Source organism: Mytilus trossulus, chromosome 2 (assembly GCF_036588685.1).
Source record: "Mytilus trossulus isolate FHL-02 chromosome 2, PNRI_Mtr1.1.1.hap1, whole genome shotgun sequence".
Classification (NCBI taxonomy): Eukaryota; Metazoa; Mollusca; class Bivalvia; order Mytilida; family Mytilidae; genus Mytilus; species Mytilus trossulus.
Genome location: NC_086374.1, coordinates 663,287 through 689,918, shown reverse-complemented (window position 1 = coordinate 689,918; position 26,632 = coordinate 663,287). Strand labels below are relative to the sequence as shown.

The 26,632-nt window shown below is 32.1% G+C and overlaps 2 protein-coding genes across 8 annotated transcripts in view; one reads left to right on the top strand and one right to left on the bottom strand.

Moving 5' to 3' along the window:
• Positions 1–4,724, top strand: part of LOC134708642 (zinc finger HIT domain-containing protein 2-like) — a 111,003-nt gene extending 106,279 nt beyond the window's left edge. Inside the window, exon 12 of the mRNA XM_063569288.1 lies at positions 4,595–4,724. Within this exon, the coding sequence (XP_063425358.1) occupies positions 4,595–4,704 (110 nt within the window). The 3' untranslated portion in view covers positions 4,705–4,724. The remainder of the gene's footprint in view (positions 1–4,594) is intronic.
• Positions 4,725–8,583: 3,859 nt separating this feature from the next.
• The window catches only part of LOC134706196 (serine/threonine-protein kinase Nek10-like), a 58,778-nt gene continuing 40,729 nt past the window's right edge, over positions 8,584–26,632 (bottom strand). For 6 of the 7 annotated variants that reach the window (XM_063564912.1, XM_063564917.1, XM_063564914.1 and 3 more), the window contains 13 exons: positions 18,638–18,997; positions 17,934–18,107; positions 15,990–16,131; positions 15,390–15,511; positions 14,753–14,855; positions 14,176–14,254; positions 13,834–13,963; positions 13,303–13,373; positions 12,941–13,090; positions 12,261–12,478; positions 10,948–11,579; positions 9,990–10,122; positions 8,584–9,336 (listed from right to left, as the gene is read on the bottom strand). In XM_063564912.1, coding sequence (XP_063420982.1) covers positions 9,146–9,336; positions 9,990–10,122; positions 10,948–11,579; positions 12,261–12,478; positions 12,941–13,090; positions 13,303–13,373; positions 13,834–13,963; positions 14,176–14,254; positions 14,753–14,855; positions 15,390–15,511; positions 15,990–16,131; positions 17,934–18,107; positions 18,638–18,997 — 2,505 coding nt within the window. In that variant the 3' untranslated portion in view covers positions 8,584–9,145. The remainder of the gene's footprint in view (positions 9,337–9,989; positions 10,123–10,947; positions 11,580–12,260; positions 12,479–12,940; positions 13,091–13,302; positions 13,374–13,833; positions 13,964–14,175; positions 14,255–14,752; positions 14,856–15,389; positions 15,512–15,989; positions 16,132–17,933; positions 18,108–18,637; positions 18,998–26,632) is intronic. The other variant, XM_063564913.1, reaches the window with a different exon arrangement.

Below are 26,632 nucleotides of genomic sequence, written 5' to 3'. Positions count from 1 at the left end.
AGTCGGCACCTGGTTAAATTGGCATCTAGTCAAATCGGCACCTATTTGACGTCAATTCAGCATCCAATAATATTTGTTATAATATTTTCTATTCAATTAATTAATTACTGTTACCAAGTACATAGTGAATATGTTGTTGTGTATTTAGGTAAACAACGAAACGAAAGAGAATATGTTGTTGTGTATAAAGGTAAACAACGAAGCCCTTACCAAAGCTGTTGTTTTAACAATTAGACAATTATTAAAATAAAATGGAAAACTATGAGTCCCTTTCAATAAATCAAATGACAAATAATTAGCAAATTTAAGGTGTTTTTTTGTTCAGTAAAGTGTAAACAGCAGTAAACCAACAATCCTGTAAAATGCTCAACTGGTTAAAATAATGCAGAAAAATATCCAATATCTCATGTATTAGTCCAAATAATTATGACGTCTGGCAAGGCTATTTTTTTTCTTTCTGGGACGCCTTCCTACGACGTTCGTAGGAAGGCGTCCCAGAAAAAAATCAACATAGCCTTGTGGTCATAGGAAGGTGTTCCAGAATAAAATTAAAAAAGCCTTGCCAGACATAATAATTATTTGGACCACTCATATATATATATCATTAAAAATACACCAAAAAAGTCATTTAGTTGAGAAAAATAAATATATACAAAATGTACATGAACACCCAAAAATGTGAAAGTTAGTATTTAACTCTTTTTGCTTAAATACTGAAAAAAATTCTGGCAACACCTTTCTTATTTTTACTCTTTTTGCTTAAAATACTGTTAAAAATATATATATTTAACATGGATGACCAATTGACTATATCAGGTGTCGATTTAACCAGGTGCTGATTTGTCCAGGTGCCAATTTAACTAGGTGCCGGTTTGACTAGAATTCTTTGACAAATGTTTGAAATTATCTGAGTTTCATTAGACCTTTGATGACAGTAACAAAAAGATTATTTACTTAAAGATATTTTGTGGGAGAAGGGGGTTCAGACTATGTGGTATCAGGTCTGTTTGCGCCCAATACATTTTCGCACCCTACACATTTGCACCCAAGGTCCATTCGCACTCTACTCATTCGCGCCCAATTTTAATTCAAATTCAAGTTAAATAATTGGAAAATCATGGTTGTTGTTTTAAACTGCTTTGGTGTAAATACTGAATGTATTTATAGCTTGGTATGAGTAAAACATTGAAGATTTTAAAGGAAAAACACAAAAGATAATTGTTTTTAACAGCTTGGTCCCTTTGATCTGAAACAACGAAACAATAAAACATAGAAACAAAATATAGCAATCCACTAATATAACCAAAACATGATAAAATTTATTCAACACACAGAAAAAAACATAGTCAGAATGTCTCTTCATTTTGAAACAAGTCAATGAAACAAAGTTATAGCAATACACTTACCAAAACATGATTAAGAGTTATTCAACACAAAATAAAACGTTGACAAAATACCACTTTATTTAGAAAGGATTATTATTATTTTAAACAATACGCTATCCAAAACATGATTAAGATTCATTCAACACAAAAAAAAAATGCTGTCTCACTTTATTTTGAGACAATGACAACAATTATACTTATAAGAAAACACTTGCTTACAGAGTTATTAAACACAAAACCAATTAAGATTGGGCGCGAACATGTAGGGTGTGAAAGTGAACGGGGGTGAACATGAGTGGGCGCAAACGTGAATGGAAGCGAATGGACCCGGATTCAGACTATGTACCAGTGAGAAATATACAAGCCTTTCTACGGTATTTGTTTGTACAATTCAGGTAGTCTTGACCTATTCATTTGTCTTAAAAAAAACAGCCAGTTGTCACCTTCACCTCACACACACACACACACATATACGAATATCAATTATATGCTTACGATACATGTTGCATTGTTAAACTAATTACAGTATGTGAAAATCAAGACTTGCATAAAAACTATCCCAGTATTAGAGACAGTGGCGTCATTTTTCTTCAGAGCTTTCAGCTCTTTGATTTTGTGTTTTGGTTTGTTTTTCAAGTACTATAAGATAGGTGAACAATATTTTGGTGAATGAAATAATTGTAAGGTAATTGTCTGTCTGACAGGATTTATCTGACCTCATTGTCATCACTGGTATTAAAGAGATAATGGTAACTGCAATTACGATTATCCCAATATGGCGACGGTAGATATAGGTAAAATCTTTACACTCATTTTTCTTACATGTAGCATGCTTTTGTCAATAGTTACTCAGCTGCAATGTTTATCTATACCATTACATCATATTTGAATCGTAACGGTGCACTGGAATTGTCTAAGTGCTGTGAAAATAGCCGTTGAAAAATTCGGGATGATAATCGTAACTCTATGGTATTTTTCTTCTTTGATAATCGTAATTTTCTTAATCGGATAATAGTAACTGAAACATAATAAATGTGTCTTTCAGCATTTCAATGGTATTTTGTGTGTTAAAAATGTAATTTAATAGAAAAGTACGAATTATATGGCAAGCATGCAAATACAAAAATGTTCCTTGTTTAGTACCTTCAATATTTTTCTCTACAATATCTTCCATGCATATGTATGCAGCATATTTTTCATATACCGAGTATTTATGAATTTTTAATAAGTTTGTTTCTTATTTTGCGGAATATGGGTTATTCAATTATTCTCAATTTTGCAGTCATTCTTTGAATAAGTATTTCTTGTAAGAAAATTCAAAGCCACATCAATTTTATTTCTTGATTTTCGGGCTTTTGTCCAAACTATAAAAGAACACAAATCCATGTTTGTCAATGAACTCCACGTTACTTAATTTCATAATACACAAAGAATCCCATGTAGGGCCAATCTTTCTCTAATCTTATTTAAGAATTGAATGCTTCTTTTTGCAAATTGAATGAAATGTTATTGTCTCATGCAACTGCTTACGGAATAACATGTGATGTGCAATTAGCCAATCAGAATAACGTATTATAATGAAACATACATCTAATGTAATTATATAGCATTAAATGTTTTAAGGATGTCATATTATCATAATTCATAATTAAATTTGATTTTTGTATAGTTTATATCTGAGATACTGAAATTTCAGTGACAGTCATGAAGTAGCCAATATAAATAAGAAGATGTGGTGTGTTTGCCAATGAGACAACTTTCCACAAGAGACCGACAGGACTCATCTTTAACAAATATAAGTCACCGTACGGTCTTCAACAATGAACAAAGCCCATACCGCATAGTCAGCTACAAAAGACTCTGAAACGACACTGTAAAACACTTTTCAAAGTTTTCCCTTGTTCATCATAGCTTTTAAGTTATGATATCATCCATGAAAAATGATCGAAGTGACATGAAAACTGTAGCCACTAATTTCTCGTCAAACGGTTTTTGACGAATACTAATTGTCTTTCCTACTTCGTTATGGCATGCGCATAATAGGGTATGTTCTAGAATTAAATCACCGGGGGCAGAAATAGCACATATAACCACCTGCAATAAATGAATTTAAACAATATTAACTATATTTACTTTTTACTTCAGAAATTAATTTTTGTTTACTGTCTTAATCAGAAATCTGATATAAGGTGACACATGCGTGTCGCCTGACAATTATTATCATGTATCATAATTTCCATCGCTCATTCACATATTTTGTGGCTTACCTAGTGTTTGGAAATTTCTGTAAATTAACAAAGTTCGTGTTTTCCCATTTCCAAATTTCTTGAAGCTTGTTCACCCTTCCGATTGTATGATATTCTACATGTTCTAGTATGTAGCTGTTTTCATAAGAACTAATAATTATATATGCATAAAAAGAAATGTCATAAGATGTTGGTACGTTTCGTAAATAATTCATCGCCATAATTTCATAATATGCTATCAGATTTACGTTTCTAGTGTCAATATTAATAAAACAGTTTCCAGTTACGATTATCTTTTTTATTTTTAGATACATAATTACGATTATCTTTTTTCCGAGTTACGATTATCATCCCGAATTTTTCAACGGCTATTTTCACAGCGCTTAGACAATTCCAGTGCACCGTTACGATTCAAATATGATGAAATGGTATAGATAAACCTTGCAGCTGAGTAACTATTGACAAATACATGCTACATTTAAGAAAAACGAGTGTAAAGATTTTACCTATATCTACCGTCGCCATATTGGGATAATCGTAATTGCAGTTACTATTATCTCTTTAATACCAGTGGTCATGGATCTTTAGAAATATTAAGTTTAGATGATACTTGTAGTAAAACCTTCATCTTCAAGACTTTCAACATATAATCAATGATCAGTAATGCAGGCCAGATATTTCAGAGTGTGCACTTTTGTTTACATCTTTTGGATAGAATCTGCAAAAAGAAAATTTGTTCACAATGACCATTGGTAAAAAAAGTGTACTGCCTGTCTGAATTTGGATATTTGGCCGGTTTGAAATTGACACATCTTCTCCTTATTTTATTAATGAACTTGCTGGCAATTATTGTAATTATATTCATTGAGTTCATTGACATGTTGATACAATAGTTACTGTTTGTATCTAATCAATTAGGGAAAAACTTCCATATTCTTGACTTACACTCCTAATATTTTGTAGGTGCCATGAGCAGTGATTTAGCAGAAGTGAATGAAACCAAACAAAAAGTAGAACATTTCCAAAAAGAAAAACAACTGAAAGACAATAGAAAACTTGTTCAAGAGATATAGATACTATGAATGAAAATATCATAAATTAAAAGTTCAGATGATTATTGGATGTTGATTATCTGCCCTGAACACAGTTATACATTTCCTTACTGGCACAAGTCCACAATTAATGACGCTGCTTTTCTTTGTCCATGAATATAGTACCATTAATAATTAACATTGACCAATGAACCAGAGTTTTTTAAGCTAATGCAATGTAGTAATCCTTAAAATCAATCAAAGTCTTATACTTATGCATGTATATATATAATGCATTTCATACAATATATTTCTTTCAGATGCAGCTCATATCTGAAAACTAATTTTTTTCGAGTCTGTGACTTTTGTCACAGAAAGCTTGGCTATGGCAGCGGCATTAGCCAACTTCTTAAAAGCTTTATATTTTAAAAAGTCGAAGACCTGGATGCTTCATACTTTATATATGGATGCCTCATGTTACATAGTTCTGTCAGTCACAAATGATCTTCATTTCATGGATCGATGAACAAGGTTAAGTTTTGGTGGTCAAGTCCATATCTCAGATACTATAAGCAATGGCTCTAGAATATTCAGTTTATGGAAGGACTGTAAGAAGTACATGTCCAACTGACAAGTGTCATCTGACCTTGACCTCATTTTCATGGTTCAGTGGTTAAAGTGAAGTTTGTGTTTTGGTCTGTTTTTCTTATACTGTATTCAATAGGTCTACTATATTTGGTGTATGGAATGATTGTACGGTGTACATGTCTAGCTGGCAGGTGTCATCTGACCTTGACCTGATTTTCAGGGTTCAGTGGTCAAAGTTAAGATATAGCATTTCTAATACTATATGCAATAGGTCAACTATATTTGGTGTATGGAAATATTTTATGATCTATGTCAGTCGTGCAGGTTTAAATTGACCTTGACCTCATTTTCACGGTTCATTGCTCAGTGCTAAGTTTTTGTGTTTTGAGTCTGTTTTTCTTAAACTAAGCAGTGAACTATATTTGTTGTATGGAAAAATTGTTCGCTGTACATGCCTACCTGGCATGGTTCATTTGACCTTGACCTCATTTTCATGGTTCATTGGTCAATGTTTGGTTTTCCTTGGTTTAGTTTATGTGACCGTTGTAATAAAGGTTTATATTTAGGACAATCAACATAATATCAATGATAAGTAAAGAAGGCGAGACATTTCAGTGTGGGCACTCTTGTTGTTCAATAGTGCCCTACATCAAGTTTCTGGTACAAAAAATGGCATTTAGTGAACAATTCTGTAATGTAGTCTTTAAACATCAATTGGTAAGCAGGTCTTTGGGACGATTTTTGTACGAGGGTCTAGAAAAGGATCTTCATATCTGAATCCTTTCATTCTTCTCTTTTCTTTCTTTTTACCCATTATTCTCTTTTCTGTAATTACCAAACAGACGTTTATTGATTCCATGGACTGACATTATCCCTGTCTGTTATCTCTTTGGTTGTAATGACATAAAAACATAAAAAAAAGTTCAAGATTTTGTTTATTCTTTATTATCAATTGTCAAACTTGAAACATTATAAACAATGCTTAAAATACTGACTTTGATCTCAAGCATACAAGTATTTTAACATTATGTTGCCTATCAAGATTATAACATATTATGTCTTCTATCATGATTATGTCATCTCTTATGATTATGACATGTATTGTCATCTTTCCTGATTTTGACGTATTATGTCATCTTTCCAGATTCTGACATATTATTTCATATGTAACAATTGTGACATATTATGTTCTCTATTCAATAACAAATTATATCATGTAATATCCCAACAATGATAAGCTGACTGCAACACAGGGAATGTTTTCATAACTTATACAGAGGTCAAAGGTTAAGTCAGGTGAGCAGGTGAACAAAAATAAAATTCATGCAAAAATTTAAATCAGATCAATATATAATATGACATAAAAAAAAACTGATGGATTTCTGACATGACACAAAAAATGGATGGAATTCTGACATGACACAAAAAAATGGAGGGAAATCTGACATGACACAAAAATGGAGGGAATTCTGACATGACACAAAAATGGAGGGAATTCTGACATAGTAAAAAAAAAAAAAAGTTATGATTCAATCAAATAAAAATAGTGCAAGATAAAAAAAATATAAGATAAATTAAGGACGGATTTCTGGTAACTGAACACTGACTTAATATGATCTCCATAGCAATGAAACAAAACTTTAAAAAAAAAAATAAAACTAAGGATGAATATATATGTACATGATTTAATGTGATTTCATATGATCACCATGGCAACAATGGCAATAATGATTGTGAAATGATAATCGATAATGAATTATGATATAATACGTTATTGATGAAAACAAAAACAAACTGCATGTAAAAATAACTGTGTGTACACAATCACATACATATAAATGAAAGTAGAAAGTATTACAAGTCACATACAAATGTTTGACATAAAACACTTTGATCATAAATCTGTTCTGTAAACGATTAAACTGTAGTTCCTATACCCTAAAAGTAATAAGCCTTTGTTTGTTAATTCATATAACATCTCTTATTGAACATGTACAGCATGTAATGATGAATAAAAGGTGTATTACATAAAATCATAATTACATTTGAAGAAGAGGGACATGCATATGTAGCATCTCTGTCCAAAAATGTGGGTTTTTTCATGGATAACAAAAAGATCATTAAAATAGAATAAAATGAAGAGATATGGCAAGAAGAACACATAACATGGAGTACAACAATGGGTGAATTTTTGTTATGGACGATTTAAATTTTTGGACAATGAACTTTATAATTTAAAGAATACAATAAATATTGTTCTCTGTTGAGTTTATTAATGGGGACCTTTTTATTTCTCCTGAGAGATATGCATCACTCATTGATTTATTTACATGAAGAAACAAATGATCTCCTCAGTATCCTTTCAATGGGACAGTTCATTGTCCGAAATATTTAAATGGACACTGCAGGTAAAGCTACTCACACTGGGGAAATGTTTTACTTCCTTTACAATAAGTGAAAACTATATAAATGACAAATACTCATTAATCAGGTTACTTTAGTGTTGTAAGTTTATTTATGTCATTACCATAATGTTAATCAGGTTTTTAAAGGACAAACAAAAATACCGATGTTGTTCAAAGAAAGTATAGATAATGGAAAAAAAAACTATTTATGTCTCTTTTTAAAATACAAATAGAAATAAGGATGTTCTTAAGATTCAAATTTAATGATTTACAAATCAAAATATATTACATGAGAATTAAAGATGGCTGTACCTATATATATATGTATGTATAATGGAGAGGTATATGTTATCAACACAAGAAAGCACTTTTGTCATACTAAAGACATTATCACAATACTACGACGGAAGAATGATATACCGGTATGATAAATACTTCTGTTTAACAGAAATCTACTATAAATAATTACTATAATAAATCTATCTTCAATTAAAACAATCAATAAATAATTTAATCTAATAACAATTAATTACTTTAAATTAATTTAAATTACTTTGTATTTACAAATAAATCACTGGTCACATGACAAAATATATAACACTAAAATCCCTTTTATAGCACATTTAAAAACATACTCAATTTCTTTGTTAATATTTGATCAGTTCAATATTAATCTTTTAGAAAATTGAAACATTTGATCATTTTTAGGCATAATTTAACATGCATCATTAAAAGTAAAGCTCTCATAATTGGATAAATCCATATTAATATCATTCACAATTTAAAAGATGCTCATTTCTTTATATTTCATTCCTAAGGTTTAATATTCAGGAATTTAATGATATTAATGTACTGAAACTATTTTCTCAAACATAAAAATTATGAATTATCAGTGACAAGATGCTAAAAGCAGTTCCCAGGAAAATCACCCTCAAATGAGCCATAAGGTCATAAAAGTAAAATTTCTCATTTTAAACAAAATAAATATCATTTACTTAAATATTGGCAAATGTTTCACTGGGTGACAAATTATTTGTTGTAAAAGAATGTTTTAAGCTACTTTAAAGAAATATATTATTAATATGTAAAGTTAAAATGAGACAGAATGACTTATGTATGATTAAATATAAATATGCATAAAATAATGGAATGTAAAAATAATATGGAATGACTGTTGCCATGTAAAACAAATGGACGGGAGACATATATATTACTCTGGATGGAATCATAACTGAATGGACGGACATAAGTCATTGCACAATTTCTTGACCAATAATAAATTACTTTTCTCTCTCATCAATCAAACTCATTCACACAGAAAATCTAATGCTTTTCTCACTATGTAATACTGTTTCTATGGTAACACCAATGATAACTGGCTACCTAGGTGATTTAGAATGTCTACTGTTTCTATGGTAACACCAATGATAACTGGCTACCTAGGTGATTTAGAATGTCTACTGTTTCTATGGTAACACCAATGATAACTGCTACCTAGGTGTTTCAAAATGTCTACTGTTGGTAATTTCTGATCTGATTGGTCCGAGTGGAGGAGTTCTCTCCCTTGTAGTTGGAGAGACATTATAATATCCACACTGCTTCAGTACACTTTCAATCATGTATTGCATCTGTTCATAGGTGACGCCACCGTCTCTGTTGTCAGGATCACACTGATTGGTTTCTAAAATATATAAACATATTATTAATTTTGTATTTATAATCTTCATTCTCTTTTACATAAAGTGTTGAGTCTGTTTTATGGCACTAAAATTGGTCATAATACCATGAAATTTATTTAGATGATAGATATACATCTTATTTTATCTAAGAGTTAGCTATTTTTTAACACAAAGAAAGGTTTGAAGAGTTTAACTATAAAGTTGTAAGGGAAGTAACTCAAATATTTCAAAGTTATCAATTTTAAATATGAAAATTATATGTGAAATAAAAACAATCAATGTCTTTCTATGTTGTGATGTATCACTCTTGTCTCTGGTAAGGGTGAAGGTTGGTACCTGTTAAATGTTTAATCTTGCTGCATTTTTTTGCACCTGTCTGGTGTTCAGTGGCTGTCGTTTGAAGATGTGGTTCATAAATTTTTCTCAATTCTAGGTTTTTTTTATAGATTACACTGTTGGTTTTCCCCGTTTGAATGGCTTTACACTAGTCAATTTTTGGGGCCTTTTAAACCAAGGCTCCTTGTTGAAGACCATACTTTTGACCTATAATGGTCAACCTTTGCAAATAGTTATTTGGATGGAAAGGTTTCATTGGCACTCATACCACATCTTCTTATATCTATGAATGTTATTTCTCTTTTGTTAATATACAAACCTAATCTATCTATTCCTCTTGTTTCTCCATCAGACATATTTTCTTTGTCCTGTGAACTGGTAGAACTAGAACGACTTCCACTGTCTACTGGCCCCAAGTTTAAGTCAATTACCTCCCTTGAGCCACACATCAACTGAAACAATCAAATAAATTAATACTAACCATTTTTTCAAAGTCTTCTGATCAATTATTTACATATATTACATGTGTAAATGTCATCATCTAAATATATTTATGTATTTACTTCAAAATGTTTGGTATAATGCATTAGAAACAAACAACAATAATATTTTCATTGTTTATTTTAGATTGTTGATCAAATCAATGACCTGACTGGCAGACTAATTTGAATATGATTATTCTGCTATAAATGATTTCAAACACTCATTTTGTTTCTTTAGCCTAATATGATGTGTTGTGTTATAACAAAGAAGTCTACACACATGACATTTTAAATCTTTCTACACTGATAATAAAAAAATCTAATAAATAAACAAACAAGAATGTGTCTATAGTACATGGATGCCCCACTCTCACTTTCATTTTCTATGTTCAGAGGACGTGATATTGGGGTCAAAACTCTTATTTGGCATTAAAATCAGAAAGACCATATCATAGGGAACATGTGTACTATGTTTCAAATTGATTGGACTTCAACTTCATTAAAAAGTACCTCGACTAAAAACTTTAACCATTTAAACTGTCTTTTTTTCCAGTTTAAGGCGGTACCTAACACAACAGGGAGATAACTCTGTAAAATCAGCTTAACGTTTTAATTACGTTGTGTTGTAAAGGGAATATTAAGCTGGAGTTTGTAAAAAAATTTGAAATTTTTGTTAAGGGGCAAAGTAAATACTTAGTTAAAATTTTATGAAAATTAAACGAGCCAATTTAATACTAGTGAAAGTGTTGGGTACCACCTTAACTGAACTAAAATTAAATTTTAGAAGAATCTTACCTTTTTTAATTCACTTTTCAGATTGAAGGTTGTACTATGAGAAGCAAACAATGCTCTCTTAAATCGTTCTATCATTCTCCTCTTCGTGTGGGGTCTCAATGTAGGGGGTAACTGAGTTATATATAGTATCTTATGAAGCTGATGCAACATCTGTAGTATTGGGTCACTTATTTGTCGAACACGTCTCTGTGAAATGGTCAAAGTTGGAGTATTAGCACTGTTTGGACGTTTGACTTTTTTCTTACTAGAACGTACAACATTGACAGTTGGACTACTGTTTGAACGATGGTACTTTTTAAGTGATAATCCCTGAAGATGACCATTGACCAGAGGATCCAGTGAAACAGTTGTGCTGGTGGTAGTACTGTTATTAGGTGATGGGTCACCAGAACTAAGTCCTGAATCACGACTACTTTTCCACGGAATATCTAAGTTCAAAGGTGTTATTGATGATTTGGATTTCTTTAATTTCCCTCCATGAAATACTTTAGGTGATCTTGGTGGTTTAGGAAGTTGATGAGTGACATAAAGACTTGAGCGATCAAGGGATCGCTGACTACCAGCACTATTTTCTCGACTGTCATTTTCACTACTGTTATAACTGTCATCATCATCACTCGTCCAGCCTGAAACTGAAATACCAAAGTTATTAGTAAAATTATAAACATGCTCTAATAGGAGAGAAATATCATCACTTGTCCAGCCTGAAACTAAAATACAGAAGTTATTAGTAAACTTTTAAACATGCTCTAACAGGACAGAAACATTTCAAGAAGGTTAAATCAATTAACATTCTACATGGATGGATTGATTAATGTTTTACATCCAGTCGAAAATAATTAATGAATACCATGAATAGTATATTTAAATGTGATATGAATATGAATTCTGCTTTGTGCTAGACCAAATCACTGAATCAACTTTCACAAATTGTGACTTGGTTGGAGAAATGTCTCATTGGCACTCATACCACAACTTTTTATATCTATTTTATCATGCTGTTTCACAAGGTTTCCAAAAATACTTGTCACCCGACCCATTATTCTGACTACACACCATTCTCTGTTCTATCTGCTATTAGCATTATGTGCTGCAAATATCAACCTTTAAATGGTATAACAAAGCAGAGATTGAACACTATACAGCCTGCACTCAAGACGTCACCAAGGAGTTCCACATTGTAGTTGTCTTTTGGTTATTTGTGTAGTTAATTTGCTGACTTATTGAGACGTACCAAACATCCTCTTTCAACCAAAGGAAAAGACCCAATATAGAATTACTATCGACTCTACCTAGACGTCTTACATTCATACCTCTTTCATTGTCATCCAGATCCTGAATAAGTTGTGAGTTACATCCAGAACTCCTCAGTAATTCAATATCAACAAAAGCTGGATCTAATATTTCAGCATCTTTCAAGTCAGATGCTCCACCACTTCCTGCTAAGTTGGCCAGATGGTCATAACGTTCTTGTGACAAAACAAATAATCTATGATAATTCTGCATATTCTGGTTAGCTTCAAAATAATGCCTAAAAAATAAAATGAAAATTAAAAATCTATTGGAAATACTTTTCAAATTTTTTTATTTTCTTGAATGCGAAAATAAGATGTAAATTTATGTTATTAGAAAAAAGAATGAATTGATAGCCGACTCTTAAATGTTCAGTGAGAAATTATATGCATATTCAGGATCAGAACATGAATAAACCATGAATATAAAACCTGATTTGCAGACTGACAAATATTGTTTTAAAAGGCTGGCTTACAACAACAGGCTGAACCAAACTTTCATCATATTATTTCACAATATAGTTAAGTTTTAGGAAAATACAAATACCACAAAACATCTTTTGTATTTGTTAATTTTTTATTTTGTTAACTTGCTGACTCAATCATGGTCTTTCTTTTTATTATTTTCTCATTGAGGAATGTTAAATTTAGGTTGCTGTTACCATGTCTATTTGTAAACATTATGTTTTCTTTGACTGTACCTTTGAGCTTTGTGCCTCTCTTTTTCTAACTTTTTCTCCATTGTAGATTGTTGTGTGGCCATGCTATCTATATGTACCATCAGTTTATCTGCCATAGTACTAGCTACTTCAACAATATCTGGACGTTTATCTGGGGACTCACAAATACAACTAAAACAAGAATGAAATTGCTACAAATTACCATATCATCAAAGCAACATTTTCATGTAAAATATTTTCATTCTAACAAAATTTAAAATCTTTTATTCCAATTATTTATAAGATTGAGAAATCTTGCAGTAGTCATTGAAAAAGTGATACATAAATATTACACCAGAAGATATCAGTATATTTCCCGTAATTAAATGTAATTATATACTTACGTTTTAGCCACATTGATTAGCCTATCTGTATAAGTTCCTGTTGGAATTGGGTCATACGATGCTGAACATATCTGTAAATAATAAATATAGTAATCTCTTCATATCCCTTAATAAATTGTTTTATTTAAAAACTACTAGAATATATATTAAGGGGTCAGCTGAAGCTGGACTTTCTCCGTGCGTTGAAGACCCATTGGTGGCCTTGGGTGGTGTTCTGCTTTTGGTAGGACTAATGTCTCTTTGAAACATTCCCCATTTCAATTTTCAATACTTTATATAATATATATAAAATCCAAGAGAATAATTGAAAATAAAAACAAGGGACAACATTTACTTTAGTAATGTAAAAAAAAAAAAGAAACATTCATGACAAAATGTACCATCAAAATTCTATCACTTAAATATTATAACTATCTTTCAAAACCCAATTCCTTAGGCTTAACATCTTTATTTTCTAGCATGACATGTCATGGTGACTGTTGAAAACATTTAGAAACACAAAAACTTCTTGGTAACCATGACAACACTTACCTTAGTAACTAATGACAACATGTTATCGCTGTAGAATGGAGGCTTTAACATACACATCTGATACAGAATACATCCTAATGCCCAAACATCAGCCTTCTCTCCATAAGGTTGGCTCTGTACTATTTCTGGGCTGGGAAAGAAAAAATCATGTAGAAAAAAACATAAGACAAAATTCCTTCCAGAAATTAAGCATGTTTCTAAAATGAAATTTCTTAGGAGTAATATTTTATGACTACTTGATGTAACATTTAACCTCAACAAATTGTCTCTAATTATTAACAAATCCAGAATCTTTTATCTAAATCCCATTAAATACAATAATTTCTATCCTATTGAACTTACCACCAATAAACAATAGTTCCCACTACTGAAGTCATTTTACTACAATCACTTCTCTTCTGTTTGGCCAATCCAAAGTCAGCTGAAATACACAATGTATGATTTCAATTATAATGTTGCAAGTTGAATTGTAAAAAACATAAAATAGTTTTCTGTCATGATGTTTCTTTACAGTCGATCCTATATCATATCTCACTCGGAGAGATGGAATACAAATAATAAGTATGGACATTCTAACATATTTCTGTATAAACTCAATTTCACACTCACACAAAAAATGTTCAAGTAGAAAGAATAAATAATTACAGAATAAGACTTCAATGATCAACATAAAATCTAGCTACTGCTTTAAATGTAGTAGTATTTTATATCCATCTAACAGATTGAGTGTAAATTGAAGCCTCAAACAAACCTAAAACTAAAGTTTCTCATTTCAGATCATACATTGAATTGCTTCCCTTTGTCTGGTTGGAAATTCATTTAGAAGCCTGCAGAATAATTCATCTTTCCAACTTTCATCAAATAGTGTATGACCCAAAGATATCTCTTTGTAAGCCCAGACTTTTTATAAATAACTTACTAATTGTAACTTTGTCATTTTCTCCTAACATGATATTTTTTGGAGCTAAATCTCTGTGTAAAATTCCTTTTTCTTTGTGCAGGTATCTCAGTGCAAGCACCATCTGAAAGTTTAAGAGAAGAACACATTTTAAATCATTGAGAATAAAGAACCACAAGAACAGTTAACTACTTAATTTCACAGTTGTCTTTTTACACAACTCTAAAATCTAAGGAGTTGTGTTGAATACCAGATTGGTAACATTTTTATGGTAGTTAATGCTCAGGGAAAATTATTTTCAGCAGCAAAGTTTAAAGAGTGATTCAATACTGATAGTTCCCTCATTCAGGTCTATGGTTTGCAAAAGGACAGGAAGCATGTAAAACTTCGTAGTGGAAACCGTTTATTAACTCTTGACATTGAAAAACAAAAGTGTATTGAAACAACTAAAAACCAAAAAGCTGTATTATAACAGTTTACAAGAAATTATGAAAAATTGCAGATATATACACGTTAGCTTGTTCACATTGTGACTTTAATGATGAAAAAAGCATGTGTATTATTACACTTTAAATGATTTAGTAACAATGGTATGTTTTATTACTATGCATTATAATATTGAGAGACTTTATGAGTATATTGTTATAATGATACTAACCTGCATTAGTATCTTCCAAATTCTATCTTCAGCAAATTGTTCATTCTTATCCTTCAGATTATTGAGGTGTTCCTCTAATGGAACACCATCGATTAACTCCATTACAATGTATAACTTCTGACCTGAAAAGATAGATATTTAATATAGTATTTTTGATCCTCAATGGTCTTCAACTTTGTACTTGTTTGGCTTTATAAATATTTTGATATGAGCGTCACTGATGAGTCTTGTGTAGACGAAACGCGCGTCTGGCGTAGTAAATTATAATCCTGGTACCTTTGATAACTATTGTAAGTTTATGCAACAAATCTTATGTCTTTTCAACTTTCATTTCTTACATTTTCTCTATTTTGCTGATTGACCTGTGTCCAATGTGTTACAATATTTTGTAAAGCTAATTATAGTCCATAAGGTTCAAACAAGGTGCCTGTTAGCCAATGGTTTTTGATGTTATCTACCTGTACATTTTTTTTTATTGGTGACCTATAAATGTAACATTTTGTCTTCTTGATGACTGAATGTTTATTTATAGATATGGTTTGTGTGATCATGTAGCCTTCAGATATTAGTTGTTCTTCATAAGATTGCTACATAACTTACTCTCAACAAAAGTCTTGAGGAATCTGACCACGTTGGGATGTTTCATCTGCTCTTTAATGATAGCTATTTCATTCATTATTTCACCAACACTTTGGTCTATCTCTAGACTGTTCTTACCAAACGATGGATTGTCAATATTGATCTAGAATATACAGATAACAAAGATATAAAACATGTTGAAATTAAGTCAAATGATAAATTGTCAATATTGATCTATAATATAAAGTTGAAAAAGTTATAAAATATTTTAAGGCGGTACCCAACACATTGACCTCTTTCTACACTGTTCTTTCCAAATGATGGATTGTCGGTTACAAAGATATAATCATCCTTAAGTTAAATGTGTATATACATTTTGGAAAGAAATATTTTAACTCTTTTAAAGCTAAGAATTGTTGCCCTGCTGCCAGATAGAAATAATTTCTTTGTACGTGGATATAAAGTAAAAATGTTTTACCTCTTTCAAAGCTAAGAACTATTGCCTTGCTGCCATATATGAGTATTTTTTTTGTGTACATACATATAAAGTAATAATGTTTTACCTCTTTCAAAGCTAAGAACTATTGCCTTGCTGCCATATATGAGTAATTTATTTGTGTACATACATATAAAGTAATAATGTTTTACCTCTTTCAAAGCTAAGAACTATTGCCTTGCTGCCATATATGAGTATTTTTTTTGTGTACATACATATAAAGTAATAATGTTTTACCTCTTTCAAAGCTAAGAACTGTTGCCTTGCTGCCATATATGAGTATTTTTTTTGTGTACATACATATAAAGTAATAATGTTTTACCTCTTTCAAAGCTAAGAACTGTTGCCCTGCCATATATGAGTATTTTATTTGTGTACATACATATAACGTAATAATGTTTTACCTCTTTCAAAGCTAAGAACTGTTGCCTGGCTACCAGATCCCGTGCCAGATATAAATAACTTATTTGTATAGGTATACATATATAAAGTAATAATGTTTTACCTCTTTCAAAGCTAAGAACTGTTGCCCTGCTGCCATATATGAGTAATTTATTTGTGTACATACATATAAAGTAATAATGTTTTACCTCTTTCAAAGCTAAGAACTATTGCCTTGCTGCCATATATGAGTAATTTATATGTGTACATACATATCAAGTAATAATGTTTCACCTCTTTCAAAGCTAAGAACTGTTGCCTGGCTACCAGATCCCGTGCCAGATATAAATAACTTATTTGTATAGGTATACATATATAAAGTAATAATGTTTTACCTCTTTCAAAGCTAAGAACTGTTGCCCTGCTGCCATATATGAGTATTTTTTTTGTGTACATACATATAAAGTAATAATGTTTCACCTCTTTCAAAGCTAAGAACTGTTGCCTTGCTGCCATATATGAGTATTTTTTTTGTGTACATACATATAAAGTAATAATGTTTTACCTCTTTCAAAGCTAAGAACTGTTGCCTTGCTGCCATATATGAGTATTTTTTTTGTGTACATACATATAAAGTAATAATGTTTCACCTCTTTCAAAGCTAAGAACTGTTGCCTTGCTGCCATATATGAGTATTTTTTTTGTGTACATACATATAACGTAATAATGTTTTACCTCTTTCAAAGCTAAGAACTGTTGCCCTGCCATATATGAGTAATTTATTTGTGTACATACATATAACGTAATAATGTTTTACCTCTTTCAAAGCTAAGAACTATTGCCTTGCTGCCATATATGAGTATTTTTTTTGTGTACATACATATAAAGTAATAATGTTTTACCTCTTTCAAAGCTAAGAACTATTGCCTTGCTGCCATATATGAGTATTTTTTTTGTGTACATACATATAAAGTAATAATGTTTTACCTCTTTCAAAGCTAAGAACTGTTGCCTGGCTACCAGATCCCGTGCCAGATATAAATAACTTATTTGTATAGGTATACATATATAAAGTAATAATGTTTTACCTCTTTCAAAGCTAAGAACTGTTGCCCTGCCACTTGTTTTTTGACTTTGAACACAGAACCAAATGCTCCCGACCCCAGGAGTTCAAACACAGCATAATCTCCAATGTAACGATTTGGTGTCCTATTATGGTTTGTTTCCATTATGTTTGTTTTTATATCATCAACAATGTCAGTCTGAAACAGAATGAATCTTGTTGATAAATCATATGTTGTACTGGGTTGTAATATTCAATTACACAGAAGGCATTCTGTTAAAAATAACGTATTTAAATTAATTCAAAACTTTAATTTTTCGAACTGATTGTAGTTTGTTTAATGTCCAACAATAAATATTTATATTATATTCATAACAAGTTAACATTACAGAAAACCTCTTTGATATTTCCATTTTCCAGAAAAATTCATGATGTTTTCTACAAACTTAAAATTACCAAGAAAACTAGTTTTGCATAGCTCATTTATTTTTTTCTAAAAGGACATAATCTAAGGAGAGTAACATCTTACTCAATTAAAGTTTATCGACAAAACAGTCCACATGAGTTTGGTGTAATGCATATCACTAAGTTTAACATGATACATATAAACTGTAAAAAAACAGGGGAACTTACTCGATAACTGTTGATTTTCTCTACCAGAGATTTACAAGCTGACACATAATGTCAAACACTAATAATCATATCAATTAAATCAGGAGCAAAACTCACCCTATAGCTGTTGATTTTCTCTACCAGCGTTTTATAAGCTGACAGATCTTTTATATAATGTCCAACACTTATAAACATATCAAATAAATCTGGAGGGAAAAGTCTTTTAAACAGCCGTCTATTTCTCTCCATACTGAATGTGAATCTTAAGGCTCGGAACGCATTTCTCTGAAGATTTTTGGCCCATTTTCTCTCTTTTCCAACACATTGTTTACATGGTGGAAGAATAAGAAGTCCAAGATAGTATAAGCCGTTAGCCAGTATTATATGTTGACCGTTAGCATCATTCAAAACTAGTTCCATTAATGCAGCACAACTGGCAGATTTCAATGAATACTGTATCTCCATCAATTCTTCTGACTGTAAATAATAAAAGGGCATTATTATTTCATACTGTTACCATGGTTACTACTTAAGACTAAATAAATGGCGTTATTATTACATACTTTTACCATGGTTACTACTTAGGACTAAATAAATGGCGTTATTATTACATACTTTTACCATGGTTACTTAGGACTGTAAATAAATGGCATTATTGTTACATACTGTTACCATGGTTACTTAGGACTGTTCATGAATTTCATTTTTGCAAAGAAATGTCCCTAATTAAATACTCATAGTTTCAAAAGTGAAATAATTCTGCAAATTTCGCTCCTCTAATGTGAGGTATGTTTTCAAGACATTATATTATGGCATCACAATAAAATGAGTATTTTATAGAAAAAGTATATATTTTTTGCATTTTCTATTTTATTTCCCTTAAAATGCCCATGTTCACAGTAGCCATGGCTCTATATATTGCAGCAAAAAAACTCTTGAGAGGATGAGCACATATCTATACCACTGCAATGAAAATAACTGTATAATGCATGTATATAAAGCAAGGAATGTATTACATCATTTTATGTAGTTCACTTTCTTTATGATTTTTAAATGATTTGTGCTGCTCACTGTCCCTCTTTCTGTGCATATAACTGAATGATGTATCTCTCTCTCTCTTTTTCTGTGCATATAACTAAATGATGTATCTCTTTCTCTCTCTCTCTTTCTGTCTTTATAAAACTAAATGATCTCGATCTCTCTCTCAAAATGATTTCTGCATATAATATAATGAGTTCTCTCTCTCTCAATCATTTGGAAAGATGATTTTTGTTTTTATGAACACAGCACACAAGGTGTTTCCCTGACAAATATAACAATCACCTTATATTTTAACTGCCAATTTTAATAGGGATTATTTGAATAATCAAATGTTTAATATGATTATCAATGATTAGTAAAGCCTACACATAATTTCTATTGTGTCCATAGCAGAGAAAATCCAGTTTGTCAGCATACTCTTGTACATGTTTTAGATGCTGTTGATATAAATATCCTCAAGTAAAAGTTATTGTGTAAAAATGATTTGTGCAATAGGTAGAAAAGCAACCATAACAAGTAATCCTGTGTTAGGATGCTAACACAAAAGTCCCCAAAACGGACCCCAAATCGTTTGTTCTGTGGTATCAATGATGCCAAATTACCTATGTGTAAAGTTTCATTAAATCGAATGGATTTTGATCTTTTAACATTTTTGCCGTTTCCATGGCAACGGCAGCCATTTTGGAAATTCCAAAGTCAAAAGTCTCATCTGTACATGCCAGTTAACAATAATACTAAATTTCATTAAGTTTGGAGCATTTTGAAAATATTTGACATTTCTGCAGTTTCCATGGCAACGGTAGCCATTTTGGAAATTCCAACTTCAAAAATCTCATGCAGACCTGACAGTCAACAATCATATTAGGTTTCATCATTTTTGGAGCATTTTGAAATTTTGGAAATTTTTGACATTTTGGTTGGTTACTATGGTAACAAAGACTTTTCTAAAATTTTAGTGGCAGATACCACATTGGTTCATGGGAGGGAATATACCATCAAAGTTTCAATGGATTTGACCTACCATTTTAAGAGAGTAAATGCCACTTTTTAAGGTTTTTGAAGCATTTTTACCGTTTTTGCATTGTTTCCACGGTAACGGTAGACATTTTAGAAATTCCAACGCCAAATTTCACATCTTCCCATGTTGCTCATCATTACTGTGAAGTTTCATAAAATTTGGAGCATTTTGATATTTTGGAAATTTTTGGTGTGGTTTCCATGGCAACATAGTAGTTCCAATGAGTGCCAAAAATCATCCAAAAGAAGTATATAGTGAGCACCTACAATGTATCAAAATATAATGATTCTGAGTATAAGCATCTCCAAAGAATTAACCAAAACAAAAAAGTGGAATTTTTCACATTTGTTCCGTTTCCATGGTAACGGCAGCCATTTTTAATGGTCTTCAGACCCACTGCAACCCGAAATTTTTTGTTCCTCATTATAGTTTACTATAATCAAGAGTCAGGTTTCATTGTCTCCAAAAAAGCTGCCGGACAAAAATCATTGGAAGAATAAGAATAACTAGAATTGCCATTGCAAGCAATAGCGGATGTCACCCTCCCCCTATTGCCACTAAGCTGCAGCCATTTGAAAACAATTTAACAGTGAATGCAGATCAACACATTGCGATATATCTTTCTGTAAATTTTCAGTTCATTCAGAGCATTTTAGAAGATTTCACATTTTTGCTGTTTCCATGGCATTGGCAGCCATTTTGAAAATTCCAAAGTCAAAAGTCTCATCTTTACATGCCAGTTAACAATAATATTAAGTTTCATGAAGTTTGGAGCATTTTGGAAATATTTGACATTTCTGCAGTTTCCATAGCAACAGTGGCCATTTTGAAAATTCCAACTTCAAAAGTCTGATGCAGACTTGACAGTTAACAAATATATTAAGTTTCATCAATTTTGGAGCATTTTGAAATTTTTGACATTTTGGCTGGTTTCTATGGTAACAGATACCATTCCAAATATCTAATGGCAGATACCACATTGGTATATGGGAAGGAACATACCATCAAAGTTTCAATGGATTTGACCTACCATTTTATGAAACTAAATGCCACTTTAAGGTTTTTGAAGCATTTTGACCATTTTTGACTTGTTTCCATGGTAACGGCAGACATTTTCGAAATTCCAACGCCAAATTCCACATCTACCAATGTTGCTCATCGTTACTGTGGAGTTTTATTAAATTTGGAGCATTTTGATATTTTGGAAATTTTTGGTGTAGTTTCCATGGCAACATGATAGTTCCAATGATTGCCAAAATCATCCAAAACCAGTATATGCCCACCACCTACATTGTTTCAAAATATTATGATTCTAAGTTAAAGCAACTCCAAATAATTCCTTAAAACCAAAATCTGGAATTTTTCACAATAACTCCGTTTCCATGGTAACGGCAGCCATTTTTCATGGTCTTAGACCCTACTGCAACCCGAAATTTGGTGTTCCTCAATATAGTTAACTATCATTAAGATTGGTTCTATTGGCTCCGAGAAAACTGCCGGACAAAATAGGTGGAAGTATAATAATAATAATACAGAAAAAGAAACAGAGGAAAAGCAATATGTCACCCGACATTGTCGATCGGGTGACATAATAACTAGAATTGCCATTTCAAGCAATAGCGGATGTCACCCTTCCCCCATTGCCACTAAGCGGTAGCCATTTCAAAATAATAAAACAGTGCCCCCACGGTAACGGTAGACATTTTCGAAATTCCAACGCCAAATTTCACATCTTCCCATGTTGCTCATCATTACTGTGAAGTTTCATAAAATTTGGAGCATTTTGATATTTTGGAAATTTTTGGTGTGGTTTCCATGGCAACATAGTAGTTCCAATGAGTGCCAAAAATCATCCAAAAGAAGTATATAGTGGGCACCTACAATGTATCAAAATATAATGATTCTGAGTTTAAGCATCCCCAAATTATTCACCAAAACCAAAAAGTGGAATTTTTCACAATTGTTCCGTTTCCATGGTAACGGCAGCCATTTTTAATGGTCTTCAGACCCACTGCAACCCGAATTTTTTTGTTCCTCATTATAGTTTACTACAATCAAGAGTCAGGTTTCATTGTCTCCAAAAAAGCTGCCGGACAAAAATCATTGGAAGAATAAGAATAATAACTAGATTTGCGATTGCAAGCAATAGCGGATGGCACCCTTCCCCTATTGCCAGATGAGCAGTAGCCATGGTAACGGCGGCCATTTTGGAAATTCCAAAATCAAAAGTCAAGTCTACATTAGCTGAGCAACAATTGTTATAAGTTTCAAAAAATTTGAAGCATTTTGAAGTTTTTTGTTTTTTTGCTGTTTCCATGGTAACGGCGGCCATTTTGGAAATTCCGAACTCATAGGTCAAGTCTACATTAGCTGAGCAACATTTGTTATAAGTTTCAATAAATTTGAAGCATTTTGAAGTTTTTTGTTTTTTTGATGTTTCCATGGTAACGGCGGCCATTTTGAATATTCCAAAGTCAAACCCCCGCTGCAATTTTTTCCCTCCATAATCATATACCATTTAATGTCTCGAGAATAAATTAAACATTGATGTTCTAGAATGTTCTGTGAAAATTCAAAGTTTTGACCTTTTTGCATTGTTTCCATGGTAACAACAGCGATTTTGGAAATTCCAACGCCAAATTCCACATCTTCCAATGTTGCTCATCGTTACTGTGAAGTTTCATTAAGTTTGGAACATTTTGAGATTTTTGAATTTTTTGGAGTAGTTTCCATGGCAACATAGTAGTTCCAATGAGTGCCAAAATCATCCAACACCTGTATATAGTGGGCACCTACATTGTATTAAAATATAATGATTCTGAGTTAATTAGTATTCAAATAGTTCACCAAAATCAAAATTTAGATTTTTTCACAATTGTGCAGTTTCCATGGAAACGGTGGCCATTTTTTACCATTCCATAGCAAGATGCACAACTTCACATGGGGGTCTTCATTATAGTAGAGTTCCATCAACATTGGTCCATTGGATTCCAAGAACTCGCGCGGACAAAATTTGTTGCAAGAAAAATAATAAGAAAAAAAAGAAACGTAGAATAACAATACGTCACCCCAACTCCGTTGAGGGTGCCATAACTAGATTTGTAATTGCTAGCAATAACGGATGGCACCCTTCCCCTATTGCCAAGGTAACAGCAGCCATTTTGAAAATTCCAAAGTCAAAGACCGGATTTATACATGCCTATTAATATTTTTGTAAAGTTTTAGAATGATTGGAGCATTTTGAAAATTTTGGAATTTTTCGCATTTTACCAGTTTCCATGGTAACGGCGGCCATGTTGGTGGTGCCAACCCTTATTTGCAAATCTGCACATGGTGGTTAACATTATTGTTAAGTTCCATTAGCATTGGTCCATACAGTTCCGAGAAATTGCCTGGACAAAAAAAGTGGAAGAAAAATAATATTAAAAATAATAAGAAAAAAAGAAACGAAGAATAACAGTATGTCACCCAAACTCCGTTTAGGGTGCCATAACTAGAATTGCCATTGCAAGCAATAGCGGATGTCACCCTTCCCCAAATTGACACTAAGCGGCAGCCATTTCAAAATTGTTTAACAGTGAATGCACATATACACATGGCAATCATTTTCTGTAAATTTTCAGAGCATTTGATTAATTTCACATTTCTCCTGTTTCCATGGTAACGGCAGCCATTTTGAAAATTTCAAAGTCAAACGTCTCATATTTACTTGCCAGTGAACAATAATACCAAGTTTCATTAAGTTCAAAGCATTTTGAGAATTTTTTCTTTTTGGCAGTTTCCATGGCAACGGTGGCCATTTTGGAAATTCCAAAGTCAAAAGTCTCATTCACACTTGCCAGTTAACAATCATATTAAGTTTCATCAATTTTGGAGCATTTTGAAAATTTTGAAATATTTGATCCTGTATCCATGGTAACATATTAGTTCCAATGATTGTCAAAATCATTCAAAACCTGTATATAATGGACAACTATAATGCATAGTAATTTGATGATTTTAAGTTCAAGCATACCAAAGTTATTCACCAAACCCGGAAGTTTTTGAAGCATTTTGACCTTTTTGCATTGTTTCCATGGAAACGGCAGACATTTTGGAAATTCCAACGCCAAATTCCACTTTTACCAAAGTTGCTCATCGTTATGCTACAGTTTAAAAAAAATTGGAGCATTTTCATATTTTTGAAATTTTTGGTGTAGTTTCCATGGCAACATAGTAGTTCCAATGATTGCCAAAATCATCCAAAACCAGTATATGGCTGGCACCTACAATGTTTCAAAATATGATGATTCTGAGTTAAAGCATCTCCAAATAATTCACCAAAACCAAAAAGTGGAATTTTTCACATTTGTTCCGTTTCCATGGAAACGGCGGCCATTTTTTACCATTCCATAGCAAGGTGCACAACTTCAGATGGGGGTCCTCATTATAGTAGAGTTCCATCAACATTGGTTCCATTTTACTCCAAAAAACCTGACGGACAAAAAAAGGTGGAAGAATAATAATAATAACTAGATTTGCGATTGCAAGCAATAGCGGATGGCACCCTTCCCCTATTGCCAGATGAGCAGTAGCCATGGTAACGGCGGCCATTTTGGAAATTCCAAAATCAAAAGTCAAGTCTACATTAGCTGAGCAACAATTGTTATAAGTTTCAAAAAATTTGAAGCATTTTGAAGTTTTTTGTTTTTTTGCTGTTTCCATGGTAACGGCGGCCATTTTGGAAATTCCGAACTCATAGGTCAAGTCTACATTAGCTGAGCAACATTTGTTATAAGTTTCAATAAATTTGAAGCATTTTGAAGTTTTTTGTTTTTTTGATGTTTCCATGGTAACGGCGGCCATTTTGAATATTCCAAAGTCAAACCCCCGCTGCAATTTTTTCCCTCCATAATCATATACCATTTAATGTCTCGAGAATAAATTAAACATTGATGTTCTAGAATGTTCTGTGAAAATTCAAAGTTTTGACCTTTTTGCATTGTTTCCATGGTAACAACAGCGATTTTGGAAATTCCAACGCCAAATTCCACATCTTCCAATGTTGCTCATCGTTACTGTGAAGTTTCATTAAGTTTGGAACATTTTGAGATTTTTGAATTTTTTGGAGTAGTTTCCATGGCAACATAGTAGTTCCAATGAGTGCCAAAATCATCCAACACCTGTATATAGTGGGCACCTACATTGTATTAAAATATAATGATTCTGAGTTAATTAGTATTCAAATAGTTCACCAAAATCAAAATTTAGATTTTTTCACAATTGTGCAGTTTCCATGGAAACGGTGGCCATTTTTTACCATTCCATAGCAAGATGCACAACTTCACATGGGGGTCTTCATTATAGTAGAGTTCCATCAACATTGGTCCATTGGATTCCAAGAACTCGCGCGGACAAAATTTGTTGCAAGAAAAATAATAAGAAAAAAAAGAAACGTAGAATAACAATACGTCACCCCAACTCCGTTGAGGGTGCCATAACTAGATTTGCTATTGCTAGCAATAGCTGAGGATGGCACCCCGTACTGCACATTGCCACTGTAGCATCAACACTTATGAGTATACAAAAGTCAAATGACATTTCTATTATACATGACAGAATCAGCATTTCTTAACACCCCCCCCCCCCCCCCCCCCCCCCCCTTTTTTTTTTCTCTTCCGTAGAATACGTTTCAGTTCTATAAATAGTTTGGGAATCCTTTTAAATCTTAAATTAGACACGCGCGCGAGTAGGAAGGTGGTGTCACGTGATACTCAAGTATATTATCGTGGACTTAGCATATTAATATTCTTTTTAGAGGGGACGTTGGACAGACAACATGTGTATATATTGACGGAGCGGCGTATTAAACTGTTCAATTTATTCTTCAATAGCTCGCGTATCACACAATACATGTAACTTATCGTGTACAATTTAATTACATGTTTATCGATTGATTTCAGCTTATGTGTAGATTTTAACAGGTGTGTCATTCACGGATATGTACTTTAACGCAAGTGCAGAAATGTCAGTAATATGAACTCTGAGTGTTTCTTTTTCTGTCGGTGGCGATT